This window comes from Solanum pennellii, chromosome 10 (assembly GCF_001406875.1).
Source record: "Solanum pennellii chromosome 10, SPENNV200".
Lineage (NCBI taxonomy): Eukaryota > Viridiplantae > Streptophyta > Magnoliopsida > Solanales > Solanaceae > Solanum > Solanum pennellii.
In genome coordinates, this window is record NC_028646.1 from 47,385,004 (window position 1) to 47,395,701 (window position 10,698).

At 32.1% G+C, this 10,698-nt stretch overlaps 1 protein-coding gene across 1 annotated transcript; it reads left to right on the plus strand.

Moving 5' to 3' along the window:
* The first annotated feature begins 5,156 nt into the window (after nt 1-5,156).
* Nucleotides 5,157-6,105, plus strand: LOC107001297. The gene is made up of 2 exons (XM_015199405.1): nt 5,157-5,783; nt 6,016-6,105. Exons 1-2 carry the CDS (start codon nt 5,157-5,159, stop codon nt 6,103-6,105), a joined length of 717 nt encoding a protein of 238 aa, XP_015054891.1.
* Nucleotides 6,106-10,698: the final 4,593 nt, after the last annotated feature.

Here is a 10,698-nt window from a genome sequence, read left to right on the forward strand (position 1 = left end):
GAGAGAGAGAGAGAGAGAGAGATCTAGGATTTAGAGTCACTGGGTGCCAAGCAGAGGCAGACCCACATGATTTGATAGGGGTACACGTTCATTCGTTAACTTCAAAGAAATCACGTGTAAATATGTATATCTATAGTTAGAAACTGACATAAAGTAGGATATAATCAATAGTGCACCCATAAGAATTGTAGGGTGCCCTTGTTTAGTTGGTATAAGCCAGGGAAACCACTCACAAAAATACGATTCAGTCTTATTCATTATTTTTATTTTAAGTTTAACTTATAAATTATATTTGAGTCATTAGTTACCAATCAAATACTACATTATTCGTTAATTGTATTGAAAGTTTTGTTAACTACGTAAATTAAGATAGTATTGGTGCATCAAAAATCTTCAAAATTTTGGTTTGTCTCTAATGCTCAGTAGACCCATCGATTAAATCAATTTTTAGATTCAGATAGAATTATTCTTCTTGTAGCTAGATGGGAAGACAAGATTGGGAAACTGACGGAAGGCTGAAGCTTTAATTAATGATAATTTTTTGTTGTTCAAAAGTTTAAAGGAAGAGTCAAGTTTTCAACTATAAAGAGATTTTTATATATAAATTTAATCATATAAAAAGAAAAGCCAAAGAGTTAAACTAAATTAGTTAAAAAAATATTATTTACTAATACTTAATAATAGGTTAATAAGTAAAAAAAAGAAAAAAAAAAGAGAAGAGAGAATGTGTCTTGTAGTTTAAAAAGAAACCTAAGCTACTGGCAGGGATCAATCCTACATACTAAGACTCACTAAGATGATGGTCTGCCACTGAGCCAAAGAATATTTTTGTTCTTTTGATGGAACAGTTTTTATTTTTACATATATTGTATATAAATACTTATATAGTTTCTGTCGAAGCTCGTGGGTGGCGTGACACCTCCACGAGCCTTAATAGATCCGTCTCTCTCCTCTCTCTCTCTCTCTCGATCTATCTATCTATCTATCTCTCTCTCTCTCTCTCTCTATATATATATATATATATAACTACTGTTATTTATATAATAACTTGATATATTAAATCTAATTGCTTAAAAAATTATATCTATATAAACGCACCTATAAATAGAACAAATTGCATGCTATATAAACAAGTTTTATATGTATATATACAAATTAGGGAAGTTATACATAACAATTTAATTGTATTATTGATTATATGTGTATATGGCAAACTTCTAATATTACATATTGCTAAGTATACAGATCCGTTTAAACAAACATATAAATTACATATATCTACATACAATAATTATATATATGACTTATTAGACAATCGTAAAAACATGCAAATTAATGAAAATACATGAACTTCTTAATGTTCATCTTGCACCAATTTGCCAGAAACAACCTCTTTGTCTGGTTCTGCATGTTCATCAAAAAAATGGGGAAAAAATAACAACAAGAACAAATCGATTATACACGTTTTGACGATATCAATAAAATTTGAATTCACGGTTGATCGAGAGCGCAATCAATAATATTTGAAATTCAAAATTGATTTTATGGAGAGATTGTTAGAGAAATTGAAGGGCTTAAGAGAGAAAGAAAAAGAGATGATTTGTATAAATAACTTCCGTATTTTCCAATTTATATTTGTGGGATACAGTCATAGCAAGAAAAATGAAACTATAGCTACTATGAGGAATTGAATCAAACTATAGCTATATTATTTATTTTAAATAAATAGTTTGTCATTTTTCATAGTTTCCCCATGTTGGAATTATAAAAGCGGAAAAGGGTCAAAAGTACCTTTATACTATTTGAAAAAGTTTAAAAATATTCTTCATCCAACTATTGAGCTAAAAATACCCGCCAGTGAACCTTTTTGGTTCACTATTACCCTTTAAACTAACAACCTTATATTTTTTAATTATTATTATCATTAATTATTACGTGACATCTTTTTATTGAATAAAATTAAATTTCAACCCACCAAACTTTCACTTACCCACCAGTCCCATATTGACATCTTTTGACCCAAATCCAATTAAAAGATCCATCAACAATTAAAAAAAATTGAATCATCTCTTCTCCCCTAAACCAAAATATCCTATGCTTGCCTTCACCTTCATGCACTTCATATCCAAAGTCTTCATTAAAATGAATTTCACACCCTTGTGCCATATCTTTGTAATCAGTCAGCAAAACCTTGACATATGGACTGATTTCATCTCTCCATTTCCTCTTTTTTTCAATTAAGAAATTTCATATATATTGTTGAAACCAAACCAAAACAAGGAACGTTATGTTTTGCAAGTCTAATGCCTCAGAAACATAAAACAAATTTTAGAATACTAATGTATCGGAGAAGAGAACTACTAGAGCAACACAATAGAGCACATAACAACTAATAACTCAAGCCTCAACCTTCTTCAGTGGCGTAGACAATAACCTTATTGACAGGTTTTGCCAAGATAATGAATGTCGCCTTAATTAAGTTTCAATCTTTTTATTTCTAATGAATCTTTTAATTGGATTAGGTCGAGAGATATCAATATGGGTAGAGAAAGTTTGGTGGGTCGAAATTTTACTTCATCCGATAGAAATATGTCACGTAATAATTAAAATAATAGGTTGTTAGTTTAAAGGGTAACAATGAACCAATAAGATTGACTGAGGGGTATTTTTAGCCCAATAAATGAATAAGGGGTATTTTAAACCTTTTCAAATAGTACAAGGGATATTTTTAACCCTTTTCCGTTATAAAAATAAGCGAAAAGCCTTAATATGCCATTGAACTTTCAGAAAAGACTCATTTATGCCATCAATTAAAAGTTTGGGTCATTTATGCCATTACCGTTAAAGAAAAAACTCATTCATGTCATTATTTTCTAACAGTGATTTTGCAAAACCATTTTTGACACGTGGCCAATTATAATTCGGCCACGTCATCAATTTTATTTTAAAAAAAATCAAAAAAAAATTCAATGTTTATTCAGAATTTTAATTTTTAATTTAAAAAATTGATGACTTGGCCAATTATGATTCAGCCACATACGTCATCAATTTATTTAATAAAAAAAAGTAATTCATTTTTTTTTCAGAATTATAATTTTTTTATTAAAATAAAATTGATGACGTGGCCGAGTTATAATTGGTCACGTGTCAAAAATGGTTTTGCAAAACCATCGTTAGAAAATAATGGCATGAATGAGTCATTTCTTTAACAATAATGGTATAAATGAACCAAACTTTTAACTGATGGTATAAATGAGCTTTTTCTGAAAGTTCAATGACATATTTGAGCATTTTCCATAAAAATAATAACTAAAATGTATACTTGCTGATAATATACAAATATGAATCCTAAAAGTAACGTGAGTAAAAAATTAATACTCTACTCTTCTTATATATAAGAGAAAATAGAGTAGCTTCCCGTTAGCATCAATTTACAGGAAAACCCTCGCTTCTTCAATGTATAATTTCTGAGTTGGAAGAGCCTTCTTAGTCATTTCATTCGTCTGCAATTTTAGCCATCTCTATAGGCGTGGTATTAACATTATCAATTTGAAGGGTCATTCCCTCACTACATCTCTTTCACATTAATTTTCCGCCCGCTTTTTCATTTAGTTGATCGGTTTTTTCCTTCTCTATAATTTACTTTTTTATTTTCTTAGAGTACTGAAAGTTGTTGAGTAAGGTGGTTAAAAAAAAGCCCGTCCTTTGGCCAAGTGCAGTAAGCAAAAGGGTAAAAAGAGGATGACTCCTGTTTTTGTCAAAGTCGATTAATTCAAATTCCTAAAGCTAAATAAATACATCTAAATTCATTGTCATATCATGTCCTTTTCTGCTGTGCTGCTGATTCTGATATGTATCTGACAAATTCTTGAAGAAAAGAACGTTGCTACATAGTCTCGCTGGTCATGTTTGAAGTTATTTCTTCTTATTCTTTAATTTGGCAAGAACAACATATTATACCAAAGTGCATTTAACAGTAATTTGCGTCCACCTGAAATTCATATGATAATTAAACAGGTAGAACCATGGAAAGGCTGCGAAACCATTTGTACGAAATCAGAAACCAAACTTTTTCATTCAAAACATTTTTTAATCTTTACTTGATCGACCAAATAGGCACTATCACCAAAAGTTTGCTTCTGTTACAAATTCTTGCAAATTCCATATGAGCCGTATAAATTGTCGCAAAGAAGTAACATATATTTTTTAAAATTACGTTAAGAGTATTATTAATCTCAATTTATAACATTTAAAAACATATTAAAAATTTTATCAACTTTTAAAATTTAACATCTGTCATATTAACTCGGACAAGAGAAATAACATATATTATTTAAAAATTACATACTTAAAATACTTTTTAAAAAATATTAAAATTTAACTAATTCTCAAAATTTCACATGTGCCACATAAATCATAATAATTAATAATTTAAAATATTTTTAAAAATATACAAAAATTAATTCACTCTCAAAATATCATATATGTCGAAGATATTATTCAAAAAATACATTAAGTATATAATAAAAATAAAAAATAATAAATATTTAAAAATTTAATTAACTATTCTAATTTAATTTATATAACATAAATAATAACTAAATGAATATACATTGGGCCCGGGCCTGCCCGAGCTTTTTAATCTAGTAACTGACACAAGTAAGAAATATGAATACAAATAAATTTATAAAGTAATATACAACATAATCTTGAATTTATTGATATAAATACAAATATTTTTGCAGTAGGTGAGTGACTTTAGGGGGAAAAATTCAATAAATGGTAAAATGAGAGAGATGTTGTAAATTCATTGTATATGTGGATGATTCATTAGAGTTATCCAACAATTAATTGGATTCATGTATTAATGTTTCCAATGTGATAAGATTTCAAGGTGATATGAACCTTGATGATAACTATGTATAATTCCAAGGTGACCTTTGACTATGATATCTCAACACTATAAATAGAGATATCATTCACCATTGTATGATACACTTGAATAAGAAAATTCTCTCCTCTATCTTATACTTCTTGTCTTTTTCTTCTTATATTCTGAGCTTTCTTTACAACACGTTATCAGCATGAAGTTGCTACTTGCAAAGGTATTATATAAATATTTTTATTTAATTCACATATTCTCTCATAATTTCATTATGTCGAATTTATCCAAACTTGAGTTTGTGGCATTAGATATTTCTGGAAAGAATTATCTTTCATGGGTACTCGATGCTGAGATTCACTTGGCTGCTAAAGGTCTTGATGCCACTATTACTCAGGGAAATGAATCATCGAGTCAAGATAAGGTGAAGGCTATGATTTTCCTTCGTCATCATCTTGATGAGGGCCTGAAGATTGAATATCTGACGTTAAAAGATCCACTTGAATTGTGGACTGATTTAAAGGGGAGATATGACCATCTAAAGGCAATAGTGTTGCCAAGAGCTCGTTATGAGTGGATGCATTTACGGGTTCAAGATTTTAAGACCGTAATTGAATACAACTCTGTTGTATTCAGGATAACTGCCCAGTTAAAATTATGTGGGGAGACTATAAAAGATGAGGACATATTGGAAAAGAAACTTACTACTTTCCATGCCTCAAATGTGATATTGCAGCAACAACATCGTGAAAAGAATTTTCAGAAATATTTTGAACTAATCTCATGTCTTTTGGTGGCTGAGCAACATAATGCTCTTTTAATGAAAAATCATGAAGTTCGTCCTACTGGAGCTGCTCCATTACCGGAGGCAAATGTGGTGGAAGCACGTGATCAATCCGAAGTAAAAAGAGATGATCATCGGGGCTATAATAATGTACGGGACGTGACAAAGATAAGATACGATACACTAATCGTCGAGGTGGTGGTCATAATAAAAGGGAGAACAACATGAATTCTCAAAAAATAACCCCTCAAAAAGTAATTGTCGTCGTTGTGGCATGAAAGGCCATTGGAAGAATGAATGTCGCACACATGAGCATTTTGTAAGGCTCTATCAAAATTCTTTTAAAAAGAAAGGAAATAAAAGTGGTGCTTCCTCTTCCAATGCTCGAGCTGAGTCACATATGACTCTTAAAGATGATGATAAACCGGGAACATCTTAGAAATATGATAAGGATATTGAAGCACATTTGACTTTAAAGGATGATGTTTTTAATGGCCTTGGTGACATTACTCATATGGAAGTTGATGACTTCTTTGGAGATCGAAACTGATGTTTGATCTTTTAGCTGGGGAATGATGTTTGTTAATATTTTACTTATGTGTTTTTAATTATTATGTTATTCATGTTGAAGTATTTAAATTTTCGTTGTTTAATTTTGTTTCTTCCTTCTTTTAATGTATTTTATTTTAATGAAAATTAATAGAAATCCCCAGTTGTCAGTTGGATTCAAGATGAGTAATGGAGATGTATGCCTTCTTGATAGTGCTACAACGCATACAATATTAAAAGAAAAGAAATACTTTTCTAATTTGGTTATGAAAATGGCATATGTCAACACAATATGAGGTAGTACAAAATTAATTGAGGGCTCTGGAAGAGCGACCTTATTACTACTTAGAGGGACAATATTAAGCATTGATAATGCATTATATTGTAGTAAGTCTCAAAGATACTTATTAAGTTTCAAAGTTATTCGCCAAAATGGCTATCATGTTGAGACGGCTAATGAAGAAAAGGTTGAATACCTTTACATTACTACAATTAATGTAGAGAAGAAAATTGTGCATGAAAAATTACCTGCATTTTCTTCTGGGTTGTACTATACAAGTATAAGTACAGTTGAATCACATGCCGTTGTAAACAAAAGGTTTAATAATTTTAATGATTTTATCATTTGGCATGACCGGTTGGGCCATCCCGGATATAATATGATGCGCAAAATCATTGAGAATTTACAAGGGAACACCTTAAAGATCCTTCAATCAAAGGAATTCTCTTGTGCTGCTTGTTCTCAAGCAAAGTTGATCATTAAACCATCAACAGTTAAGGTTGGAATTGAATCCCCTGCGTTTCTGGAACGTATACAGGGTGATATATGTGGACCAATTCAACCTGCATGTGGACCCTTTAAATATTATATGGTCTTGATAGATGCTTCTACAAGATGGTCAAATGTGTGTTTATTATCAACTCGCAACATGGATTTTGTGAGATTGCTGGCTCAAATAATAAGATTGAAAGCACAATTTCCAGACTATACAATAAAGACAATCCGTCTAGATAATGCTGGTGAGTTTATATCTCAGGCATTTAATGATTATTGTATGTCTACTGGTATAACAGTTGAACATTCAGTTGCGCATGTTCACACTCAAAACGGTCTAGCAGAATCATTGATTAAACGTCTGCAATTGATAGCTAGACCATTACTAATGAGAACAAAGTTATATGTGTCTATGTGGGGGCATGCTATTTTGCATGCAGCAGCACTTGTGCGCATAAGGTCTACCAATTATCATGAATTCTCCCCATTACAATTGACTTTTGGTCAAGAGCCAAACATTTCCCATCTTAGAATTTTTGGATGTGCGGTGTATGTCCCAATTGCTCCACCACAACGCACAAAGATGGGGCCCCAAAGAAGGTTGGGGATATATGTTGGGTATGAATCTCCTTCAATCATAAAATATTTGGAGCCTATGACTGGAGATTTATTTAAGGCAAGATTTGCTGATTGTCATTTTGATGAATCAGTATACCCAACATTAGGGGGAGAACATAAGTCGTTGGGAAAAGAGATAGATTGGAATTCATCATCTCTATCTCATCTGGATCCTCGAACAAACCAATGTGAGCAAGAAGTTCAAAGAATAATTTATTTGCAGAACATTGCAAATCAGCTACCAGATGCATTTACTAATCTTCCAAGGATTACTAAATCGCATATTCCAGCTGTTAATGCTCCAGTTCGAGTTGATATCCCGACGGAACAAATTGTTAAGGCAAATGAGTCTAGACCACATTTGAAGCGTGGTAGACCAATTGGTTCCAAGGATAAAAATCCTCGAAAGAGAAAAGGATAAATGATCAAGATGATCATGGGTTGAAAGAAATTTCTCAAGATGAGACCCAAGTCATAACACATGATAATGAGGAGGTTCGAACTTCTGAAAACAATTAAATTTCAATGAATTATGTCTCGACAAGAAAGTTGTGGAACCGAAATAATGTTGTGATTGACAACATATTTGCCTATAATGTTGCTATTGAAATAATGCAACAAGATGAAGATTTTGAGGCAAAATCTGTTCACGAATGTAGACAGAGAAATGATTGACCAAAATGGAAGGATGCAATTCAAGCTGAATTGACTTCACTAGAAAAAAGTGAAGTTTTTGGACCAATAATCCGAACACCTGAAGGTATCAAGCCAGTGGGGTACAAATGGGTTTTTGTACGAAAAAAAATGAGAAAGGTGAAGTCATGAGATATAAGGCCCGACTCGTTGCTCAAGGTTTTTCTTAAAGACCTGTCATTGATTATATGGAGACATATTCTCCAGTGGTAGATGCAATCAACTTCAGATATCTCATAAATCTGGCAGTTCATGAAAAACTTGAAATGTGTCTAATGGACGTTGTCATAGCCTATCTATATGGCTCATTGGACCACAACATTTTCATGAAAATTCCTGAAGCATTCAAAGTGCCTAAAGCATACAAAGATTCAAGAGAAACTTGTTCAATAAAGCTTCAGAAATCTCTGTATGGATTGAAACAATCAGGAAGGATGTGGTACAATCGTCTGAGTGAATATTTGCTAAAGAAAGGGTACAAAAATGACCCGATTTGTCCCTGCATTTTCATTAAACGGTCGGGGTCTGAATTTGTAATAATAGCTGTGTATGTTGATGATTTGAACATCATTGACACTCGTAAAGAGCTGTTAGAAGCTGTTGAGTGTCTGAAAAAAAGAATTTGAAATGAAAGATCTCGGCAAGACAAAATTTTGTCTTGGCCTACAGATTGAGAATTTGTCAAATGGAATACTTGTTCATCAATCAATGTACACAGAAAAGATACTTAAGCATTTTTACATGGATAACTCACATCCATTGAGTACTCCAATGGTGATAAGATCGCTTGACATCAATACAGATCCATTTCGACCTCAAGAGAATGATGAAGAGCTTCTTGGTGATGAAACTCCTTATCTTAGTGCGATCGGGGCACTACTGTACCTTGCTAACAATACTCGACCAGATATCTGTTTTGCATTAAGTCTACTGGCAAGATTAAGTTCCTCCCTAATAAAAAGACATTAAAATGGTGTTAAACACATACTTCGATATCTTCGGGGGACCATGGACATGGGTTTATTCTATTCCAATGAATTCAAGTCAGAAGTGATTGGTTACGCAGATGAAGGGTATTTATCTGATCCGCATAAAGCTCGATCACAAACAGGCTATTTGTTTACATGTGGAGACACGGCAATATCTTGGCGATCAATGAAGCAAATGTTGGTAGCCACTTCTTCAAATCATGCAGAAATAATAGCCATCCATGAAGCAAGTCGAGGGTGCGTCTGGTTGAGATCAATGACCCATCATATTCAGGAAATGTGTGGTTTTTCTTTGAAAAAGAATATACCAACCACAATGTACGAAGATAATGCTGCATGTATAGCTCAACTGAAAGGAGGATACATCAAAGGAGACCGGACAAAGCATATCTCACCAAAGTTCTTTTTCACGCATGATCTTCAACAAAATGGTGAGATAGAAGTTCAACAAATTCGTTCAAGTGATAATCTTGCTGATTTATTCACTAAGGCATTGCCAACATCAACGTTTGAGAAGTTGAGATACAAGATTGGAATGCGCCGTCTCCGAGATATCAAGGAAAGTTTTCATCAGGGGGAGCGAAATACGCATTGTACTCTTTTCCTTAACTATGATTTTGTCCCAAGTTGGTTTTCCTGGTAAGATTTTTAACGAGACAACATTCAAAGCGTATTATGAGATATGTGTACTCTTTTTCCTTCACTAGGCTTTTTCCCACTAGGTTTTTCCTAGTAAGGTTTTAACGAGGCACATAATTTATGGATATCCAAGGGGGAGTGTTGTAAATCCATTGTATATGTGGATGATCCATTAGAGTTATCCAACAATTAATTGGATTCATGTATTAGTGTTTCCAATGTGATAAGATTTCAAGGTGATATGAACCTTGATGATAACTATTTATAATTCCAAGGTGACCTTTGACTATGATATCTCAACACTATAAATATAGATATCATTTACCATTGTATGATACACTTGAATAAGAAAAATTCTCTCCTCTATCTTATACTTCTTGTCTTTTTGTTCTTATATTCGGAGCTTTCTTTACAACAAAAGAGTGATTTATATAATTAGGAAGACCAACGGATAGTTATATTTTTTTTTATACAAAATCAGTTCTGTAAGTCCCAACATTAAAATAGTAGTGACTAATTGGCGATTAGATGAGACTATAGTTATATTAATTACATTAAGTAGTAAATATTTGCTTAATTACTTAATGTTTTTCAATATTGTTATACCTATCTTTTGAGATGTAGGTAGGGTCTACAAAATTAAATAAAAATCAGATTAAATCAGAAAAAAAATTTTGATTAGTGATTTAGTTTGACTTAATTTGGTATTGACAAAAATCCGATCATATTTGGTTTGAAAATAATTTTAAAAAAAAAACTCAATTCGAGA